This window comes from Leptodactylus fuscus, chromosome 6 (assembly GCF_031893055.1).
Source record: "Leptodactylus fuscus isolate aLepFus1 chromosome 6, aLepFus1.hap2, whole genome shotgun sequence".
In the NCBI taxonomy this organism is placed as follows: Eukaryota; Metazoa; Chordata; class Amphibia; order Anura; family Leptodactylidae; genus Leptodactylus; species Leptodactylus fuscus.
The window spans coordinates 92633793-92657993 of NC_134270.1; the positions used below are offsets into that span (position 1 = coordinate 92633793).

At 43.8% G+C, this 24201-nt stretch overlaps 1 protein-coding gene across 1 annotated transcript; it reads left to right on the top strand.

Moving 5' to 3' along the window:
• Nucleotides 1-469: 469 nt before the first annotated feature.
• Nucleotides 470-23983, top strand: UBE2V1 (ubiquitin conjugating enzyme E2 V1). Its single transcript, XM_075276809.1, has 4 exons — nt 470-553; nt 13149-13297; nt 17563-17688; nt 23209-23983. The coding sequence occupies exons 1-4, from the start codon at nt 532-534 to the stop codon at nt 23353-23355; spliced, it is 444 nt and encodes a 147-aa protein (XP_075132910.1). The 5' UTR covers nt 470-531; the 3' UTR covers nt 23356-23983.
• Nucleotides 23984-24201: the final 218 nt, after the last annotated feature.

Here is a 24201-nt window from a genome sequence, read left to right on the forward strand (position 1 = left end):
TGTGTTATTTCACATGGAGCCCCAAAAACCATAAATAAAAGCAAATCAAAACATTATTTGTACCCCAAAATGGAGGCAAATTAAAGTACAACTTGTCACGCAAAGAATAAGACTTCACATAGCTATGGCAACAGAATAATCCAAAAAGTTATGAGTTTTGGAAGACGGGGAAGGAAAATCTGAATAAAAGTCACCAAACAATGTACAAACTACTCTGTGTCATTAAAGGGTTAAATAACTAATTTAACCCTACAAAGTACACAGCCCGCTGCGCTAGCCTCTCATACCGCAATGCACGCCGGAACTTGTAGTTCTAAGCCAATAGGATACGCCTAGAACTCTAGAACAACCATTATGCACCCAACCAATATGGTGACGACGCTCTATGCCGTTGCTCCTCTCTATGGTGGTCCTAGAGTAGTCAGTCATGGCGCCAACCCCTCCCCGCTGTCCCCTGTGACAGCCGGCGGTGAAGAGCCCGCCTGCACTGACGTCATCGAGAGGCCGGCTCCGGAGCACAGCTAACGCAAGATGGCGGCCACCACGGGCTCAGGTGAGTCGGGTGACGGAGGGAAGCGGGGAGGAAGTGACCTGTAAAGAGAGATAGTGGGCATGTGGGAACCGCCATCCGCCGGGAGATGGTGGGAGCCGGTCGGCCGATATGGGGTGGTGTGTAGCGGCTCATAGTGAGGCCCGAGGCCTGCTCTTTTCGCATTGCATGATTGTGCTCTGTCAGGAGCGCTCACACCCCAGCCGGGCCCAGGGTCACTCTCTGTCCGACTGGCGGCGCTTCGTCAGATATATGGACGTAGAGGGCGTCATGGAGGCCACACATCCAGCCGTGGCCGCTGTTTTGTGTGGCTGTCTTTTCTGCTCCAGTCCATATCGGCGCTCTGAGAGGCCGTCGCGGCCTACGGGCTGGCTACAGACCGCTAAGAACCTGTCCGGTGGCCCTGCAATTAGAGGGAGGGGTTCTGTCTGTGATTCGGTTTGGAGGGGCCCAGTAGGGGCCTGCCATCTGTATGCAAGACGCCTAGGGGACCCCTTCTAATGTCCATCCCTGGGTTTGTAATCAGAAGGAAATGCATAGAGAAGACAAAGCAGCCTGTGACATCTGAGGGGTCTCCATTCTGCAGGCCTGAAAGGGTTATTTCCTTGTGTATTTTGTAGGGCTGCACCTACTGCATTATGTGGCACTCAGTGTAATGTGTGATGATAATGGAGCCATTTGACTGGGCCACATTTTCACTTCTGACCACAGACCCTCCTATGCAATGACGTGGAATCTCTTCAGGGTATTCCATAAACATCTGATCATTACATTCGGACAGGTACATAGGGTGGGTGCACACTACCATTATTAATGCCTATTGTCTCATCAAAATGAGAGCAATGGACATTAGAGTTCCTTTCATGCCCTCCTACACATGTGGTTTTATATACCGTTAGAAAGCAGACGGTGCGCTTAATTCATCACACTGTCTAACGATATATAAAACCGCATGTGCAGGAGGACATGAAAAATGTACACAGAGACCCCTCCATCGAGTATCAGTCAGCGTTCACCCCCATTGTAAAAAAGAAAGACAGAAGCTTTTTACTGTAGAACAATAAAGTCCTGCATTACACAAGCAAGTATGATGGAAGACCACGCTCATTGTGTTGTACACATTAGTATCACTGGGACACATGGAAGGGGTTCTGTCTGTGGTGTTACTCTGCTACAGCTAATGGCCAATTCTTCCATCCTGTGATTGGATGAATGTAACAGACGTTAATGATGGTAGTGTGAACGTACCCTTATTTGGAGGATAGGGATCAATAGTCCCCAGTTACAGTTTTTCCTGTCAGTACTTCTACACAGACCTCCATTCTGAAGTCTCTTCCCACAACTCAAGAGGACAGGGGAAAAGGACAAAATTGCATATGTGATTTCAGCCTCTGCTTCTATTTGGATCACGTTTGGTATGTCTGTTTAACGATTGCTGAAACAGATATAAACATATACATCAGTGTTTATAAAAAAAAAAACCCCCAAAAAAACAATGGATGGACACAGTAGTAGTAGGGTACGCTGCGTTTTGTGTCTTAACGCTAGCATAGCAGCAATTGTGTCAAACTGTCCAGATTAAAATCCACTGATTTCAATGGGTTTTAAAAGTAATCTGCATCTATCAGTTTGTGCCATTTCCATCTAGTTTCCACTTTTTTGTGCGGAGAGAAAAGCAGAACGTGCAGAACCTTTTCTCTGTACTAAAAAATAAGGGTTCCAGATGGACAGCAAGCAATCCGTGCTCATATATATATATATATATATATATATATATATATATATATAAGAGGACCTTTCATCATATTGGGCACAGGCAGTTCTATATACTGCTGGAAAGCTGACAGTGCGCTGAATTCAGCGCACTGTCGGCTTTCCCGATCTGTGCCCAGTGTACAGCGCTATCGGTCCCGGTACCGTAGCGCTTTACAGTCAGAAGGGCGTTTCTGACACTTAGCCAGGGACGCCCTTCTGCCCTGCAGCGCCTATCAGGCTGTACTGTGTGAGCAGGGAGGAACGCCCCCTCCCTCTGCTCACACAGCTCGTCCATAGATGAGTATTATCAGGGAGGGAGGGGGCAGTTCCTCCCCAGTCTTAGAGCACAGCGCGATAGGCGCTGCTGGGCAGAAGGGCGTCCCTGGCTAAGCGTCAGAAACGCCCTTCTGACTGTAAAGCGCTACAGTACCGGGACCGATAGTGCTTTACACCGGGCACAGATCGGGAAAGCCGATAGTGCGCTGAATTCAGCGCACTGTCAGCTTTCCAGCAGTATATAAAACTGCATGTGCCCGATCTCATGAAAGGTCCTCTTTAAGGTCAATGGAAAACAGATTAAAAACTGCTAGCAATCGGTTCGTGTCCATTTTGCAATCAGTTTTTTACTCTGCGCATGCTCAGAATGAATAAGGGGAAGAAAAAAAAATACAGATTACAAACTGACGCTGGGTTCACGCCAGCGTCTGGTCTCCATTCTGAGGTTTCCATCTTCTGCATGCCGAGTCCGACCGTGAGCGCTTTATGCTCTCCGCGCCGAAACCGTTTTTTGTTTTTTTTTAAACCGGACACAGAGTACTGCATGTCCGACTCTGTGTCCGGTTAAAAAAGAAACTGTTTCGCCGCGGAGAGCATAAAACGCTCACTGGTGCTCACGGCCGGACACTTTTCAAACCCATTCATTCGAATGGGTTTGAAAGATGCCTGCAGGTTTCCGTCTCCTGCCTGCTTTCGTGCGGGAAACGGAAACCTGCAGAACAGAGTCCCGGGTGCAGATGTGAATGAGCCCTTACACAAACAGTCAGTTTTATTTATTTATTTGTTTTAACTGACTCCAGGCAGCTATTCACACTTGCACCGCTAACCACCCGCCGTGACTCTACTGAAATTCTACACAGGACTTTGTTCCTTGCTAAAAAAAAAAAAAAATGTTTCATGGAGGAGAGGCTGCCTACAGACACTAGCGGTTTGCGTTAAAAACCAATTGAAATGAATGGGACTGCTGGCATGCCGTCCTCTATCTGTTTTTATTATTTATACAGCACCATTAATAATTGCATATTCCTTTATATTTGGGGGTTTACATACAGTACACAAAATATACAAGCAGATATACCGTATATTCTCGAGTATAAGCCGAGTTTTTCAGCACAGTTTTTGTCAAGCACAGGGGGGATATTGTTATATACACTCCAGACACTGTATTGTTTGCACGGTGTAGGTTGCACTCACATTCTACTGCGGTTGTTCAGCCAGAAGGTCCACAGGGAGTGCAGCGGGATGCCCTCACTGTCCGGCTCCTGTGGCAGCTCCAGGCTGGCGATGGTTCAGATGCTGCTGCTCCTTGCTCTCCGCCTTCAACTGCCACCGGTCCGGGCCCGCGAGGAGCGCCAGCATCATCACTAACTGTGCAAAGAGTCAGCAGTTTCGGCGTCGAGTCCACAGGAAGATGGCGCTCCCCGCGGGTCCGGACCGGCGGTAGCTGAAGGTGGAGAGCGAGGCGCAGCTGCACCTGAACAATCACCAGCCTGGAGCTTCCACAGGAGCCGCACAGTGAGGGCATCCTGCTGCACTCCCCGTGGGCCTTGCTACCAAAACTGCTGACTCTGCGCAGTTAAATGACAATGCTGGCGGGGTCCACAGGAAGATGGTGCTCTGCGTGGGTCCGGACCGTGCCGCAAAACTGCTGACGCTCTGCGCAGTTAAGGGACAATGTTACGGAGGTCCACAGGAAAATGGCTCTCCCTGTGGGTCCAGGCCGGCAGGAGCTGAAGGCAGAGAGCGACGAGCAGCTGCACTTGAACCATCACCTGGAGCTATCGCAGGAGCCGGACAGTGAGGGCATCCTGCTGCACTCCCCGTGGACCTTCTGGCTGGACAACCTTCTCTCCCTGGAACAACTGCAGCAGAATGTGAGTACAACCTACACCGTGCAAACAATACAGTGTCTGGAGTGTATATAACAATATCCCCTTCCACCCCCACCCCTGTGAAATGAATACGTAAGAGTGATCTTTCACCTATTTATCCCCTATCCATAGGATAGGGGATAAATACTAGATTGATGTTGATGGAGGGTCGGGGTTTGGAGTGCAGTAGGTGCTGGGGAAGGGGGGGGGCGGGTGTGTTTGGGTTGTCTGTCTGCTCCTTCCCTGAGCTTAAAGGGCAGACCACACACACACACACTTGGAATTCAGTCTGGCTACAGCCAGGCTGAACATAGGGTGTCTGCAGTGCTCCTATTCTGTCGGGAATGGGTTAATAGGAGCACTACAGATACCCTATGTTCAGCCACACTGAATTCCAAGTGGGAGAAAAAAAAAACCCAGTCCTCAAGCTCAGGGAAGGGGCAGACAGACAACCAAAACAACCCCTCCCCCTTTCCCAGCACCTACTGCTACCAAAATCTCTGGCTATTTTAATTTTTGAAATTTTCCAGTAGCTGCTGCATTTCCCCCCTAGGCTTATACTCGAGAACAAGATTTTCCTGTTTTTTTTTTTGGTAAAATTAGGGGGGTCGGCTTATATTCAGGTCATTTATACCTAAATACCATTTTTTCCATGGCGCATCAACCTATGTTAACTTCACAATAAATGTATTTGTTTATTCATCACTGATTCAAGAGTGTGCAGCAGATAATTTCTTTTTTGGATACTGACAGGGTGGGAGGACCCATTTTCTGCTTGCACCTCAATCCGACATGAGGGCGTGCGGTTCCACTGTTTTCTTGCAGATGTGAACCCAGCCTCCTAAAGGTCTTTGTACTGTAACATCACTTTCACTTGGGATTGCTTATATACTAAATACATTTCAGAAAGAAATTTTCAGAGTGCTGAGTTTTCATTTAGCTGCAAAACTCCAACTCATGTCAGGAAGGTGATAGGATGGATGTGACTGCTATAGTGAAAGAACGAACTGTGTTGAATACAGGCTGGTCATCTGTAAGGGATTGTTATGTATGCTGCTGTCTATTGATTCTACAGGTTGTTTTTTTTTGTACATTTGTTAATGCAGAAAGTGAATGACTTTATTTCTCACTCATCCTGTGTTGGCATTTGCCCTCTTTGATAGACACTTAAATATACCCAGATTGTCTTCAGTATCTGCCACCCACATGTGTAAATGACAACACGCTTCAGTAGCTGTCACTTCCTGTGCTGCTTGTCTGAGGCTCTGAGTTATATCTATGTATATGGTTCTGGATAGGCTGCTCATTACACAATCCTTCTTATTCTAGTGGTTTTTCTAGGCTTTTGGGAACAATGGGGTGGGGGGGCTAGGCTATGTGCCAGTAGTGTTTTAAGCCCTCTTTACTATGCTGCCGTCTCCCCACCTAGTGTGTCCTACTCCTTGTGTTCATCATTCACTTGTTGCATCCTTTGGTTTCCATGAATCCATTTTCTGTACTTGCAGCTGATAGTTGCATACAGTGACCGCTAATATATTTTGGCTGATCTGTGCTTATAGCAGTTGTCTGGTTTTCAACTGATCCTTTTGGCAGCTTTTGCTCTGCAAATGGCGGTGCTGAGCATCCAGGAAAGCTTATGCCTGCTCAAACTGGGAATCTGGGCTGTGGCCTCCAGTGTAGGGAAATTAAAATCTTTTTAACATTTTTCTCTGTGAAATTTAGTCAGGGTAGGTCACGTGAGTTTTGTTGTGTTGATCACTTTCATTATAAATGTAAGGGTTGGTTCACACTAGCGCTTGTATTCCGTCTGAAAGGAGTCCGCATGGACACCCCATGGATGGAATACTATAACAATTGCAAGCGATGTGCTGGCACACGGACGCCATAGACTTTAATGGGCTCCGTGTGCTTGCTGCGCACTGCCCGCACAAATCAATTGCGATTGTATTCTGTCTGGGGGGTGTCCATGCAGACTCCTTCCAGACGGAATACAAGTGCTAGTGTGAACCAACCCTAAGACAGACATCTCTCATGATGAGCGAAATTCCTTGACAATATGGTATTCTCGAAATCCAAAAAATGTCCCTAGGTCATCAGCCCATAGATCCTTGTCCCCACAACACCACATCCTGCTGTACTCCAACCCTAATCTGCTTTGTCCTAGGGTACCTTGTAGATTGAAAACATTATTTATGGCGTACATCATGCTAGTTATACAGTATGTGACATTGATGTGCACAGTGCTTTGTAAATATTCAGAGTATGATAATGATGACCAAGACAAGGCCATGTGTATGTGCTTGTTGACCACTATGGGTAACCCCCACCCCCTCCCCAAATCTATATCTACATATATTTTTTGCCAGATATACTAAGGTACACCTGCAAGGATTACCTTTTACCCATAAGAGCCTCCAATTTATACATTTCAGGCTGCATTCCAAGATTTGGAAAATAAATCAGAGTAGAAATAAGGTTTCTATTATCATGTGATTCTTCAGCTTTACTGGTATAGTTTAGGGCCCCTTTCAGTTCTACTATTATGTTATGTGTCCTTGTACTCTGCAGCAGGTAGACTTGGAGAATTTCCACTTTTCCCTGTTCTCTGCTTATTGGTACCAGGCGGCATTCCTGACCTCTTCTGTGTCTTATCACTATCTTGTTTCACTTTGTGCATAGTGCTGAGCTTTAGGCTACCTTCACACGGAGTAACACCGGGCTTGTAAAAAATCCTCATTCACAGCCATACACGCAAGTGCTGCGGAAGGCTCCCGAACACTTCCCATTCACTTCAATGGGAGCGCTCGTAAAGCCGGTGTTACAAGCGCTCCCATTGAAGTGAATGGGAAGTGTTCGGGAGCCTTCCGCAGCGCTCGTGTGTATGTCTGTGAATTAGGATTTTTACAAGCCCGGCGTTACTCCGTGTGAAAATAGGGAGAAAAAAATTTGAAGCAAAAAATGGTAAAATATTTAATATATGGGAGTTGTAGTTTTGCAACAGCTGCAAGGCCACATTGACAGGTGACCCTGCAGCTGTACGGGGATGTATAGAGTGTTTTTTCTACTGTTATATATATTCTAGGGAAAGGAGTGATTTAGAACTTTTATTTCATATTTTTATTATATATTTTTAAAGCTTTTTTTTTTTTTTTACTATTTTATTCCCCCCGGGGGCTTGAACCTGCAGTCACTTGATTGCAAGTCCCATAGACGGCAATACAACTGTATTGCCGTCTATGGGACATTCTGTATATTAGTATTACGGCTGGTCATAGACCCAGCCTCAATACTAATACAGCAGTGACAGGCTCTCACCCGAACAGGTCGGCTCCTGCGATATCGCCGCGCAGGAGCCGGCCTGCAACTTCACAGGTATGGGGCCGGTGGGGACCGGCCCCGGGGGAGAAGGCGCCGCCAAGCCAGACTACAGACCCGGCATCCGCTGTACTAGAGAGACGGATGCCGGCGAGGGATAGACGCCAGCACAGGTTCCGGGGCCTGAGACATCGCTGCACTCCACTGTCCTACATGAAGCCAGCGGCGGGGGGACGGAGGAGCGGAATAGCATCGCCCCTGCTGCTGCTGGCTTCATGCAGGGCAGGGGAGCGCAGCGATGTCTCAGGCCCCGGCGTCTATCCCTTGCCGGCATCCGCCTCTCTATTACAGCGGGTGCCAGGCGCCACATTCGGACTATAAGACGCACCCTTCTTTTCCCCCCAAATTTTGGGGGAAAAAAGTGCGTCTTATAGTCCGAAAAATACGGTAAAACTTTTTCACACAATTAACAACATAGTACAACCCTTCCCCCCTCCCTCCAGTGTGTTCTATAAGTAGTTCACGGACCAAAGAGTAACATTGGTTTCCAGTCACACAACTATCTATTGTGGTGCTTTTTGGTAAACAATGTTTCTGGTTTTACTTTCAGGTGCATACCGTATATGAAAATATTTTTGGGGTTACCCACTGAAGAGCAAGCAACGTTACAACTGTCCATGTGAAAAACGCGTGTTCTCCAAATTAATGCCGGCTACTTTAAGAGATTGATTTTGTGCTTTATTTAGGATAGTTAACACTGGGGTTTTTTTGGCTCAGAACCTGAGGTGCAGTGCACCGGTTTCCATTCGTGCACTCCGCTCTGGATTAGGCCCAAATGAATGAGTCTAGTTGGGAGGGAGTGTCTTCAGGCGGATGCCGCGAGGTGAAACGGCCTGTAGAATGAACATCTCGCTTCTTTTTCCAGGAGCCGGAACAAAACGGGATCTGTATTTTTGGTCAGGATTTTGAGGCGGATACGGCCTCAAAATCCTGACCAAAAAACCTTGTGTGAACTTACACTTAGGCCAGGGCCCCACGGACCGGAAATGTCGCAAATTGCTTGCGGCAGAAACGTGTTTTACAGAACTTGCAAAGTGGATGGGTTTCATGCAAATCCCATCCCCACTTTGCGGAGAAAATCACAGCGCGGACACGCTGCTATTTCCTAAACTGTTGCGGTTTTGAAAATCGCAGCATGTCAATTATATCTACGGAAACGCCGGTGGCTTCCCCGTAGATATAATTGTAACAGAAAGTCCGCGGAGGAACTCAGTGAACTTTCTGTTGTAAGCGCTGCGGGAAAAACCGTGATGCATTCACGCCACAGTTGTTCCCACAGCGCTTTAGTGCTACGTTTCCAGCCCATGCTTTAAAGTCATAGCAAATGCAAGACGGATTGGGAACTGCAGACGCTTAAAATTGAAGGGCATGTCGCTTGGAAGCAACACCTGACACTGATAAGAGATCTAATAGGAGGAATAGTAATACAGACAAGCCCTCACACAGTATTAGGGTCCATTCACATGGAGGAAAATGACGCTGTATTTGGCGCTGAATTTTCAGAGCTGAAAAAAAGCCTCCCATTGAATTCAATGTGTTTGGCTAGCTTTTTTTTCCACTCGCGTAATTTTCTGCTAGCTGAAAATTCAGCGCCATTTTCCTTTTTTAGCACTGATTTTGACACTGAATCCGCTTCAGAATCCACTTGGAAAAAACGCCTCCCCGTAGAGTTCTGTGGGTTCCACTCACTTTATTTCTCCACTTGCGGAAAAAAAAAGCTTTTTTCAGGTGGATTCTGCCTGCAAAAACCAACGCAGATAATGGGTGGCGTAAAATCCACCTCGGGGATTTGGCTGCTAGCGTTTTTTTTTTTTTTTTCAGGGTCCATGCATTGAGCTGAAGGAAAAAAAAAACAAAAATAAAAAAAGACTCAAAGAATGCTCCAAAAACCGCTTCAAAAAAACATTTCTTAATTCCTGAAGCAGATTTTTTCCTCACCAAAAAACTGCGTTCTAGCAGAAAAAAAAACATTGAAGTCAATGGGAGGCTTTTTTTTTTTTTTTTTCAGCGCTGAAATTCCACACCAAATTCCTCACCAATTTCCTCTGTTTGAATGGATGCATACAGTCATGGCCAAAAGTTTTGAGAATGACACAAATCTTATATTTTCACATGATCTGCTGCCCTCTGGTTTTTATGTGTGTTTGTCAGATGTTTTTATCACATACAGAAATATAATTGCAATCATATTATGAGTAACAAAAGCTTATATTGACAGTTAGAATGAGTTAATGCAGCAAGTCAATATTTGCAGGGTTGACCCTTCTTCTTCAGGACCTCTGCAATTCTCCCTGGCATGCTCTCAATCAACTTCTGGACCAAATCCTGACTGATAGCAGTCCATTCTTGCACAATCAATGCTTGCATTTTGTCAGAATTTGTAGGTTTTTGTTTGTCCACCCGTCTCTTGATGATTGACCACAAGTTCTCAATGGGATTAAGATCTGGGGAGTTTCCAGGCCATGGACCCAAAATCTCTATGTTTTGTTCTCTGAGCCATTTAGTTATCACCTTTGCTTTATGGCAAGGTGCTCCATCATGCTGGAAAAGGCATTGTTGATCGCCAAACTGCTCTTGGACGGTTGGGAGAAGTTGATCTTGGAGGACATTCTGGTACCATTCTTTATTCATGGCTGTGTTTTTAGGCAAGACTGTGAGAGAGCCGATTCCCTTGGCTGAGAAGCAACCCCACACATGAATGGTTTCAGGATGCTTTACAGTTGGCATGAGACAAGACTGGTGGTAGCGCTCACCTCGTCTTCTCTGAATAAGCTGTTTTCCAGATGTCCCAAACAATCAAAAGGGATTCATCAGAGAAAATGACTTTACCCCAGTCCTCAGCAGTCCACTCCCTGTACCTTTTGCAGAATATCAGTCTGTCCCTGATGTTTTTTCTGGAGAGAAGTGGCTTCTTTGCTGCCCTCCTTGAGACCAGGCCTTGCTCCAAGAGTCTCCGCCTCACAGTGCGTGCAGATGCACTCACACCTGCCTGCTGCCATTCCTGAGCAAGCTCTGCACTGCTGGTAGCCCGATCCTGCAGCTGAAACACTTTTAAGAGATGGTCCTGGCGCTTGCTGGTCTTTCTTGGGCGCCCTGGAGCCTTTTTGCCAACAATGGAACCTCTCTCCTTGAAGTTCTTAATGATGCTTGTTGATTGTTGACTGAGGTGCAATCTTTCTAGCTGCGATACTCTTCCGTTAGGCCATTTTTGTGCAGTGCAATGATGACTGCACGTGTTTCTTTAGAGATAACCATGGTTAACAGAAGAGAAAAAATGATGCCAAGCACCAGCCTCCTTTTATAGTGTCCAGTGGTGTCATTCTTACTTAATCATGACAGATTGATCTCCAGCCCTGTCCTCATCAACACCCACACCTGTGTTAATGGAGCAATCACAAACGATGTTAGCTGGTCCTTTTAAGGCAGGGCTGCAATGATGTTGAAATGTGTTTTGGGGGATAAAGTTCATTTTCTAGGCAAATATTGACTTTGCAAGTAATTGCTGTTTAAGCTGATCACTCTTTATAACATTCTGGAGTATGTGCAAATTGCCATTAGAACAACTGGAGCAGTAGACTTTGTAAAAATTAATATTTGTATCATTCTCAAAACTTTTGGCCATGACTGTACTATGAGCTGAAGGAGCTGACATCTCAGTAATGAAAACCGCCTCACAGGAAGACTTGTGTAGTTGCCCATAGCAACAAATCAGAGCTTTCACATTACCTCAGCAGCTTTAGTGATGAAATCTCTCTGTATAATAAGCAATAATGACAATCTTACTATCAGGCAGATTTCGCCTGACCAATATGGCTGCTCAGTAAGGCTGCTTGCACACTACAGGATTTTTCACGGGTCTCTGGACTGTGGATTCTGCAGCTCCATAGACTTCTATGGAGCCTGCAAAAGTCACAGCTTTGTGCACAAAGAAGTCTATGGAACTGCAAAATCCATGGCCTGGAGGCCCGTGAAAAATACTATAATGTGCAAGCAGCCACTAAGCAGACCAGATGTGTTTTGTCAGTGCGTGCGTGTGAAAGTGTGTGCGTGCACGTGTGTGGTCCGTGTATGTGTCTGTGCATGCATGTGATCCATGTGTATGTATGAGTGTGTGCATGCACATGTGTGGTCCATGTATATTTATGCATGTATGTGCGCGTGTGATTCATGTGTTTGTGAGTATGCAGTGCAAGTGTCTATGCGTGCAGCAGTTATGTATGCTCTTCGTTCGTGTGTATAGTGTGCATCCATCTGAGTGTGTGTGTGTGCATGTGGTATTTGTGGGGTGGTCTTGTGTGTGTCTAGAGTGGTCTGGTGTTTTTGTGGTGTGTTGCGGCATTTGTGTAGTGTTGTACTAGTGGGTCGGTGTATGTGTGTAGTCTGTGTGATGTTTATATGGTGCTTGTGTGTGGTGCTGCGGCCCCTTTAGCAGTGACTCTTTGGCGCCGTCGCTATAATCCGTGCCTGTCAGTCACAGCTGTTGTTTTCCCCTCAGCACTTTCACATTTCCCCATTATATTTACATTTATATATAGATATAGGATAGGATGTAACTCAGGACCAGTATAGGATGAGTATTGTATGCATACAGTGGGAAGATTACTAATCACAATGAACTGGAGTTTTGGTAGAGTTTGCACCAAATACATGCCTCACATATATTTATTGTTCTTGGGCCTTTAATAATGATCTGTTGTACATCAAGGGATGTTGCCTGCCTAAAAGGAGTCATGCCTTAATATGTGACCATATAGAGCTAACAAATATGTGGTATGAACTTTAGACTAGACAGTGATAGACTATGATAAACCTGCATTTCTAGACTAACTGATCTCTATCAGCATAACAAAGTGCAGCTCTGGCATATAATACAGGATGTAACCTGGGAATCGGTACAGAATAAGTAATGTATATAATGGTATGATACAGACTGTATCTCAGGATAAAGGTGGAATAAATAATATATGTACCTACTAGCATTTGCCTGCGACTTCGTTCGTGTGTTGGTGTTTGCGTCAATTGGAGGCTCCCGCTGAACCCCCACTCCCATGGGCAGCCCTCCCGCATGCCCTCCTCTACCGTGCATGAAATCCAGCAGTTTTTAACTTATTGGGTGGATTCTCTTGCTTGTCAGCATCCTATAGTGTGCAGTACTTGGGGAGCAATTTTTGTCAGACAATTTGATAAGACATAAATGTCCCTATTTTATGATGTGACCTCTCTGTTCTCATATCATCATATCATTGGACATATTTATAAAGTTGGTAAAGATCAGTTCAGTCAGCAGAGGTTGTTGCAATGACTTATTTTTTTTTCTTTAGGTGTCAAAGTTCCTCGTAATTTTCGGCTTTTGGAAGAACTTGAAGAAGGTCAGAAAGGAGTTGGCGATGGGACAGTTAGCTGGGGTCTAGCTGATGATGAAGATATGACACTCACAAGATGGACTGGTATGATTATTGGACCACCTAGAGTAAGTATGAGGCAGATACTAACTGCAGCTGTCCCCTGCTATATGTGTTGAATAAATAAACCTGTCATATGGCTACAACAGGGATCGGCAACCATCAGCATTTCTCCTCTGGACTGAGTGCTTTACAAAAGAAGTCACATGGTCCTTCATCCGGCACCAAGTTATGAACTTGATTGATATCTGCAGGTGCCAGAGGTTGACGGAATGGGGACAGAGCGGTTGTCAGTTATAAAGTACACAGTACAGAGGTGGGAATACAGAAGGATCACTTAGTGCAGTAATGGGGCATCATACATAGTTATAGGCGCAAGAATCTGGTATCATCAGGTGCATAGGAGGCCTGGCATTCTACACACAAACTAGTGCAGCATACTGAATTATTGTTAATTTACCTACAATGGAAACTTCTAACACAACCTGCAATGCACATATTTGGCCAGGTTCACATAGCTGTAATACTGAAGTAACCTAAAATCTGTATTATAGCTAGAAGTCCCGTTATGACTTTTTTTGTAGGGGTTGACAACCTACGGCACATGGAGAATATCATTTTCGATTGATTTATTTAAATCAGCATGCCATACTAAAAAATGTTTGCTTATCCTAAGGCTTCATAATAGAAGAGACTGCAGGAAGTGTCTTCTAGAAGCCCAAGCAACATGTGTCCCACTGCATTTTGTAGTGCATTCAGGGTAAGCTTAGTAACTTGCTGCACCAGGTTATAAGATTGTTGACTACTCTAATTCAGCCAACATTTCACCACTGGATCTTCCATCCCAAGAGGGAAGGCCTAGTTGCCCAATATCAGGAGTATGAAAGTTGAGGAATGGGAGGAGAGAGGATGATTTTCATTAAAATGGAGCTACAATGCAGAATGAGGTGTCTCTAGAAGGTGTATAAGCAGTTGTACAAGGTACTGTCTTTAGTTTGATAATGATTTTCCTGCTGACAGATTCCCTCAGCAATGTGCAGTATTTTATACCGATAGAAAGCGAACAGTGCTGAATTCTGCATCGGGGCACATACTGGGTAAACCAACAGTTTGCTGAATACAGCACATTGTCTGCTTTCTCTCAGTATAGAATACCGCACGTTGATGAGGAAGTGAAAGGCCCTTTTTAAAGAGTACCTTTCACCACCTCCACCAATTCAAGTTCTTAGATTTTTTTAATAAAACAAAAATAGCAGGGCAATCACCACAGTGTTGTAAAATCCACAAAAGACTTTATTACATCTGTTTTAAAAAGTCAGCATACATGGAGGAGGTGTAAAGACATTCGGAGCAGAGGGATGATCGTTTCGTGTCAAAAACACTTGAAGTTGAAGATGTAATAATGTCTTTTGTGGCTTTTATTATTATTTTTATTTATTTATATAGCACCATTAATTCCATGGTGCTTTACATTTGGGGGTTACATACAATACACAGAATGTACAGGTAGATATAATGCTAACAATGACCGACTGGCACAGCGGGGTAGAGGGCCCTGCCCGCGAGGGCTTACAATCTATGAGGGAAGGGGGGTAGAGACAGGAGAGGGGGAGACTGTACAGATGGTGGTGCGGTGATAGTGTTATTGGAGGTTGTAGGCCTTCCTGAATATGTGAGTCTTCAGGGCCTTCTTGAAGCCTGTGATTGTGGGGGTCAGTCTTATGTGTCGTGGTAAGGAGTTCCAGAGTATGGGGGATGCCCGAGAGAAATCTTGGAGACGGTTGTGTGAGGAGCGGAAGAGAGCAGAGCGGAGTAGAAGGTCATTGGAGGATCTGAGGTTACGTGTGGGCAGGTAGTTCAGAGATGTATGGAGGGGACAGGGTGTGGATGGCTTTGTATGTTAGTGTTAGTAGCTTGAACTCAATTCGCTGGGCTATTGGTAGCCAGTGGAGGGACTGGCAGAGGGGAGCAGCTGATGAAGATCGGGGCGTGAGGTGGATTAAGTGAGCAGCGCAGTTTAGGGTGGACTGGAGGGGGGCGAGGGTGTTTGCTGGGAGTCCATGGAGAAGGGTGTTGCAGTAGTCTAGGCGGGAGATTATGAGGGCCTGGACAAGCATCTTGGTAGTTTCCTGGGTGAGGAAGGGGCGAATTCAGTGGATGTTCTTGAGCTGGAGGCGGCAGGAGGTATTGAGGGCTTAAATATGTGGCTTGAAGGATAGGTCATAGTCCAGGGTTACCCCAAGGCATTGGGCCTGTGGGACAGGGGTAATTGTGGTTCCATTAACTTTGATAGATGGGTCAGGTGGAGGGGCCATACAGGATGGGCTGAAGATGATAAACTCTGTTTTCTCCATGTTGAGTTTGAGAAAGCGGGAAGAGGGGAAGGAGGCTACGGCCGCTAAACAATCTGGAACTCTGGCCAGCAGGGAGGTGATGTCTGGTCCAGAGATGTATATTTGGGTGTCATCGGCATAGCAATGGTATTGAAAGCCATGAGATTCTATGAGTTGGCCAAGGGTGTAGATGGAGAACAGGAGGGGTCCTAGGACGGAGCCCTGGGGGACACCTACAGAGAGAGGGCGTGGTGAGGAGGTGGTGTGCGAGTGGGAGACGCTGAATGTGCGGTCGGTGAGGTATGAGGAGATCCAGGAATGGGCCAGGTCTGAGATACCAAGGGATGAGAGAATTTCTAACAGGAGGGAGTGGTCAACTGTGTCAAAGGCAGAGGAGAGGTCGAGTAATGGCGCTTGGCTTTGGCGGTTAGCAGGTCATTAGTGACTTTTGTTAGGGCAGTTTCAGTGGAGTGCCGGGGTCTGAAGCCTGACTGTAGTCTGTCAAAGAGCAGGTTGGATGAGAGATAGGAGGAGAGTTCGGAGTGGACATGCTGCTCAAGAAGTTTTGAGGCGTACGGGAGCAGTGAGATGGGACGATAGTTGGCAGGAGAGGACGGGTCGAGGGACGGTTTCTTAAGTATAGGAGTGACAGTGGCGTGTTTGAAGGCTGAGGGGAAGGATCCATTGGTTAGGGATAGATTGAAAAGATGGGTTAGGGCTGGAGTAATGACTTCAGCGAGTTTGGGGATGAGGTGTGACTGGATCGGGTCGAGCACGCAGGAGGTGAGGTGGGATTTGGAGATTAGGGAGGAGAGTTTTTCGTCAGTTATGGAGGAGAAACAGGTCAGGGATGAGGAACAGTAAGTAGTTGGGTAGAGGGGTTGTCGGGGGAGTAGGGTGAGACTGTCTCTGATGGTGTCAATTTTAGTTTTAAAGTAAGCGGCAAAGTCGTCAGCTGAGATAACGCTGTGGTGAGTGCCCTGCTGTTTTTGTTTTGTTTTTTTCCTGTGACTTCAACTGTTTTGCAGAGAGCACCACCTTACTCTGAATAGAGCAGTGCTCACCATCCTATTCACAGTCACACCCATAAGATTTTCTCCGATAATAAGGAATTTAAATGCCTTATGCAATAGTGCCACCATTGTTTTTTCTTTTTGGGTCTGGTTTTCTTAATAGACAGGTTTCCATTGATTCCAGCATAGTTGGAATTTTTTTTCTACCCCCCTCAATGTTCCTGAGCAACAAGTGCAGTTAGTTTTTGTACCTGATTTAAGCTTTGTAATGTTAGAGGGCAAGTGTCAGGTGGAGGTGTGTGTATCAGAACTCTGAATCACACCTATTGCCTGCTGCTGCCTGACACAGTCTTTCTAACCATACAGAGACTAAATTGCAAGAAATAGTAGAATTGATTTCTCATGGAACAGTGAGGGCTACAGAAAAAATTCCAAGGATGCCAGAATCAGTGGAGCAGCACTTAATTGATGTAAAAAGCTAGACTTGCTGGAGGTGACGAAATATCTTCTTTAAAGGAATCCTATCATTAAAACTTTTTTTTTTTTTCTTCTGCCTACCACATAGGAATAGCCTTAAGAAAGGATATTCTTCTCCTAAATTTAGATGTCTTCTCCGCTACGCCATTCGGTATATAATCCCGTTTTTCGCTGGTATGCAAATGAGTTCTCTCACAGCACTGGGGGAGGTTCTCAGTGCTCAAACAACACTGGTGGTGTCCCCAATGCTGCGAGAGAACTCTCCAGCGCCGCCTCCATCTTCTTCAGGAACGGGTCCTCTTCGCGTCGAGAACATTGGAGCATAACTAGAATCATATAGTGTCGCCTCCTATGTTGTAAAATATTTTATTTGCTATCCTTTGCTGGTGTAGGTTAGTTTGCAACATATACTGTAAATCTGCTGAGTCTTTCAACTTTCTTTGATGCATTACTATATTTTTCACCAATGGTCTGTACGGTTTGTTGTGATTTTATTTTATTTTTCCCCAGACAATCTATGAAAACAGGATATACAGCCTTAGAGTAGATTGTGGCCCTAAATACCCTGAAGCTCCTCCGATCGTCAAATTTGTAACAAAAGTTAATATGAATGGCGTGAATAATTCTAATGGTGTGGTGAGTAGGAGGCTCTTCTTCTGGTATGTTTTGTATGGACATTGCACATATTGTGAAGAGATGCTGAGAAAGTTCACGTTCCTACAGATCTCCACTAGGGGTCAGCAACCTTTGTACTTCCTGCTGCTGTAAAGCTTCAATTACGAGCTTGCATGTTTGCTCTGCTGTTTTTGGGACCTAGTCCCCCACCCCCCATAGAAATTAATGGAGCCTGCTTGAGAGTTCTTTTTTTAAAAGCAGCTGGGGTGTCAAAGGAGTCTGATCTACACCTTAGCTGCCTGCAGTACTCTGTTCCTCTATTCCAATGACAACATGCCAGCTTCTCTACTCTTTAGATCCAGTAGCGTTTAACAAAAGAAAGTAATCCAGAATTTCATGGTAAGGTGAGTCTACACAGAGAGGTAGAGCTTCAGCTTGGAAAAGGCTTTATAACAGTATAGCCCAAAATGTTGGCACTTACTATGCCGCACTTGTAAATTTACCTAAGCATGAAATTAGAATGTACAGTCTGTAGACTGCACTTGCTATGACTACTGTTTTATATTGCACAAAAAGAAGCAGCAGGGCAAGATGTTACAAAAACCACAGAGAATGGTACAGAATATATCGCACAGGTGTGTACTGCACACAGAACACAAGGCACCAGTGATTTTTATAAGGGTATAAATGTACTGATGGAAAGGAGATATACACCATATATGTGGTGCCCAACAATACAAATATATATTTCAAACCCCTAATGTCTGACTAGGGCAGCAACTACTATACATATATGAGACGGGACACAAATGCAATATGGAGTAGTAGTATACAAGTAATGATAGTATACAATTCCTAAACATTCAGAATGAAAGGGTTAAATACCCTAAACATGTATCCACTTCTCACTGGCTAAAAGCCCATAATAGTCTGAAGCAGACAAAACACTATGCACACACTAATCTAATCATTATGACCCATGTCTGTAATGAATCAAAGATACAATAGTTGCTAGCAGTGACACCATAGGACAAAGAATGGTAAAGTGGTGCAGATTGAAACACATCAGACTAATGAAATGCTACCTGTAGTCATGGTGACAATAGTGACTGGTGCAGAGCCCGTGACCAAGATGAAATACTAGGACACCCTCGACGCGTTTCACCAAAGAGGCTTCATCGGGAGGATTTAATATGTGATCTATTAGCTTTTCTCCACAATTTTCTTTTTGTGTGGTCTATTTTGTTCTGTGTGGAGATTCGTGGTCAATAGGATAGTTTCTTTTGGGGCAAATTCTGTTGTATACTGTTTTATATTGAACTGTATGCATCCAGACTTCCATATTTTACATGGATTATTGCACAGTTGTGTATACGTAGATATTGATGTGTATAGTGAACAGTGCACTGTGCATGGTTAGAGCTCCCATAGTATTGGATGACCTTACTCCAAAGAATCTGCTCCATTCCCATGGTAAATCTTTTCATTACATATCAGGTAATACTCACATTCTTCTATGCTAGTCTTTCTGCAGAGACCAAAAGTAAGTGCAATGTAAAACTCTTCTTCATGTCCAACAATAGTTGCGGTTCATTGTATACATGTCATTGGCTTAGCTCATAAGCAGCAGCATCCTTCCTCACATTCATCCACTGCCCCCTTGTCACTAGAGATTTATTTGAAGCATTGAAACCATATTGAGGTCAGAATCGATGGAAGGAAACAAGCTGGTTCAAAACAGGTTACCAACACTGCTAATCCATAAATTAATGTTTATCCACTTCCGGACCGCCCATAGACTATATACGTCCGGGAAGTGGTTGCCTAGTTCTGCCAGGACGTACCTGTACGTCCATCAGAACACAGCATCTGCACGGAGATCGTGTAGCTGCTTTCACTAGGAGCCGGCTGTAACTTCAGCCGGAGCTCCCAGAGAGAAGACAGGGCAGATTTATTACCTCCCCTGCCTTCTCGATCGCTGTGTATACAACGCTCAGCGCTGTATACACGGCTATGGACGCAGCCATAAATCAGCTGCCCTCTGACCCGGCAGACACGTGATCCGCCGGGAGCAGAGTCTTACCAGAGCTGCTGGGTCCTACAGGACTCAGATCAGCTCTGCATACTGTGTATAGCAGCGTGCAGGAGGCTGTATTCCTCCTGTAACTGAGATTAAATGTACCAGCCCCAGTTATAGGAGAAATCAGCCTCAAGTACAAAAAAAAGCGATCAGATGTCCCCAAAGGTCTCTTATCACCTTATGGGGACACAATCTGGAAAAAAAATAAAATAAAAATATAATTAAAAAGGTTAAAAAAATGTAAATAAAATAATAATAAAAAATAAATAAATACGCTAATAAAACGCCGTTATTAAAGGTTATAGCCCTGCCCCCGACGACACCATACAAAATAAAAATTACCGTAACAGAGAGGAAAAACTATTTTATAAAGTTTTTCAGTGACACTTTGTGTTATTAAATAAAAAAAAATTATAAATTGAAAACCAGACACAATTTCCCTCCTATTTTGTATATATTTTCCTGGATATAAAAAAAATGAAAACACATTTGAAAATAACATAAAAATAAAGCCCTATGTGTCCCCGAAAAAGACGCAAAAATTAGTTGACTAAGACATACGAGAAAAATTTTACAGACCTCAAAACCACACATACATAATAAACCTAAAATGTGTCTGGTCCTGGACCACAAATTGGCCCAGTACTGAAGTGGTTAAAGGGGCTCTATATCATTGGGAAAAGTCATTTTTGGATAAGCACATCCTTCAATAGCCTTTAGATAGGCTATTCCACACATACCTTTTGTATGTAAATTGCCGCAGTGGTTTTTGAATGAGCCCGTTTTTAGTCATATGCTAATTAGCCTGTCGGTGCACCCTGGAAGTCTCATCGTGCACCCTCTTCCTATGGGTGTATACAGCACAGGCTGCTGCTGCCTTCCTGCTTGCACACACAGATAGGAGAGAATAGCAGAGACAAGTGCTGCTGGGAACTTCCTGTGCTGTCTGGAAGCTAATTAGCATATAAATAAAAATGGGCTCATTCAGAAACCGCTGAGGCAATTTACATACAAAAGGTAGATGGGGAATAGCCATTCTAAAGGCTATGCAAGATTGTGCTTAGTTAGAAACGGCTTTTCCCAATGATAGAGGCCCTTTAAGGATGGGGAGTAGTTTAGGCATTGAGTGACGCTCATATTTTCCTTACTAAATTCATAAATGCCATACTGACCACATCATGTACTAATTTCACAGAATGGAGCAACTAAAAGTTAACTTTACAATAATACTGCAGGTAAAAATATATATGTTACCGGCAATGTATGAAAAGCCGGCATTCTGTAGAATGCCTAGGCATTGTTTATAATGCCCGGTGTTTTTAGGCAATGTATGAAATATGAGAACTATTACATACTTTCCCTAGGCATTGTATATAATAATGCTATTTAGGCAAAGTATATAATAAAATGAGTAGTTTTGGTTAAGAAAATTACTTTTTTACAGCATTAACTCGAATTTTGGACAGTTCGTCGAATCGTTGTTTCTTGTCCTTCTCCAACAGTACAGGTTACTCCTCATTTTCATGGACACTCCCGAACAAACCGCGAAGTGCAACTGACAAATTCTAAGCATGAGGCGACCGTATCGCGGGTTAAAAGTCACATGCCATGCCATGTGATATTTGAAACCAATCGGAGATGTATTTTCATATTTTGCTGGTCTCTCAGTTGACATTCTATAGAATGCCTAGGAAATGTGTGAAATGATGAATCGTTTCATACATTGCCTGACTAGTTTTAGGCTTTATATTCAATGCCTAGGCATTCTATAGAATGCCGGATTTCAAACCCTGCCAGTAACATATATAATCTAATCATGGATTTGTCCATCTTGTCACTTTCTCCTGATGAATTCCCTGTACGTATCGGAAGGGAGAAACGCACAGAGGTCTTCTAGGAGTATTCTAGGAACCAGTTTGCCATTTGTAAGGAGAATTTCATTTCACAAGAGGAACTTACAGATGTAATTGGGACTCTTTGTGAGTGTACCAGGAAATCTTCACAGGTGGCCCGGTTCACCTCTACGTTCGTTATTCCATTCGGGGAGTCTGCTTGGGGACCCCCTGAATGGAATACCAAATGCATTAAAAAGTGGTTAACTAAGAGACTACACGGACCCCATATATTATAATGGGGTCCAAGTGGTGTCCGCACGAATCATGTGGAGAGAAAAGTGTTGCTTGCAGTACTTTCCTCTCTGCATGTTTCATGTGGAAAACACATGGACCCCATTATAGTCTATAGGGTCTGTGTGATTTCTTAGCTAACCGTTTTTATAATGCGTTCAGTATTCCGTTCGGGGGGGTCCTCAAGTGGACACACACTTTTTTTTTTTTTTTTTTTTTTTTTTTTTTTTACATTGAGTAAAACATTGACCTATTTCACAAGCACTGATGAAAATTCTGTATTCCTTAAATATTGTAATTTATCAGCTAAGAGGGTTTGGGTTGTATGTAAAACAACTGGTTAAAATAATTAGACTACATCTCATCACATTTATCACCTTTATAGGTTATTATTAGAGATTAGCGAATAGTATTCGAAACTATAGTTTACACTATAGTTTCGAATGCCTTGCTCCCAAAGGAATGAATGGAAGCGGCTGAAAACCAAGGGCTAAGTGCCGCCCGTGCGCCGGCCGCTTCCATTCATTCCTATGGAGTGAGGTATTCAAAATATTATATATTCGCTCATCTCTAGTTATGTATAATACCCGGTTATTATGCATACTAGCACATTTATCAAAGTAACATAAGATATATATATATATATATATATATATATATATAATTTTAATTGCTATCGATTCTACGTCCAATATCTTTAAAATTAGGCTGGGGGAGGTGAACAAAAACAAACTCTCCTGTCAGGGCTCCAGTTTTTCTGCTTTGATATTTTCTTTTGGCAGAAGTCCCCACTGCATGTGACCTCAACAAAAGACACAGGACGTCACTACCTGTGACATTCCTAGGTCCTTTCGTTAGGCAACTGATTGGTCTGAATGGCCCTTAGAAAGGGACCCGGGACGTCACAGCCGGCGAGGACTTTCACCGCAAATAAATAGAACAGCAGGACCAGTGACTCTGTGGCGTGTGGTTTTTCTTTTTTCTGGACAACCTCTTTAGGTATATACTCAGAGAGCTCCAATTCATAAATACAAATGTCATCTCACAAGAGACAGGAACTTCCATTTCAGCCTTCATAACTGTAGTTGTATTTTGAGTAATTCCAGGGGTTAGTGGGAATGAGAAGAAAATGGAAATATGCTGAGCCTTCAGTATCAGGGTGTTTTCACACTTTTAAAGTCAAAACTAAAAGTGGATTAAAAACATAAAACCAGGAACTAGATATAATTCCCTTTACAGTCTACTCGTTTTATATTAAAATAACTGCATCTAGAGAAGACTGGATTTCAAGTTCTGATTATTTTTTTTTTTTCCCCCCTTTTTTCTTTACTGTAGGTGGATCCCAGATGCATTTCCATTCTAGCAAAATGGCAAAATTGCTATACCATCAAAGTTGTCCTGCAAGAACTGCGGCGCATAATGATGTCCAAAGAAAATATGAAACTTCCGCAGCCCCCTGAAGGACAATTGTTTAACAACTAAGAAACAGAACAAAAACCTAAAAAACCAAAACAAAAAAAAAGAGAAAAGAGAAAATTGTTTCATGCCCAATTTAAGAGGAATTTACGCTCTCGTCATTTTCCACAGTAGTAAATTTTCTAGATACATCTTGTAGACCTCAGACGTACTGGAAGCTTTCCGAGATAACGCCAGTTTATCTTGAGATGCTGTAAATTATACTAATATTTTATTTTGTTTTTCCCATTTTTGACACAGAAATCTAAGTTTTGTGCTATAATGATAATCCTGTCTGCATAGTCGACATTCCGATGTCAAGAAAAAACCCATAAAATTCTATTTAAATTCTTCCTGTTTGCGAGCAGCGTGGCACATTATCTGACTGTGAATCCTGTATCACACAATCACGTTATTGCTGCATTTCATTTTTTACAACTCTTTTCCTTGCTATAGACGTTTAGTTTTGAGCTGTCCAAGTCCATTGAGGCGTCGATTTTGTTTCTTTTCAGATTTTTTTTTTTTTCCTGCTATATTCTTTTTGTTTGTCCAGTTTTCAGACTGGGTTTCATGGACTACTAATGAGAATGCGTGCTAACTTGGGTCATCCCCCCTCCCCCCTTTGTGTTGTCTCTAATAAATGCTGGATGTGGCAGATTGCGAGTGTTGTAATTTAATTGAGCTTTGTAGCTTATTTTGATGTGATGTGGTGCAATTCTTAAACTAATCATATGATGTATTGTTGAGGAGTTTTGTTGTCTTCCTCAAGATGGGATTTCTTTTGCCACTTTTCAGATTTTTGGGGTCTAAAGTAGCTGTTTTCAAAGAGCTTTTATGGAAGTATAACCTACAGGGCTTTGTTCCTCTATCTTT

Coding starts and splice junctions, on each gene's coding strand:
- UBE2V1 (XM_075276809.1), top strand. CDS start 532: ATGGCGGCCACCACGGGCTCAG. Junction 13,298..17,562: donor TGATTATTGGACCACCTAGA/GTAAGTATGAGG, acceptor ATTTTTCCCCAG/ACAATCTATGAAAACAGGAT. Junction 17,689..23,208: donor TGAATAATTCTAATGGTGTG/GTGAGTAGGAGG, acceptor TCTTTACTGTAG/GTGGATCCCAGATGCATTTC.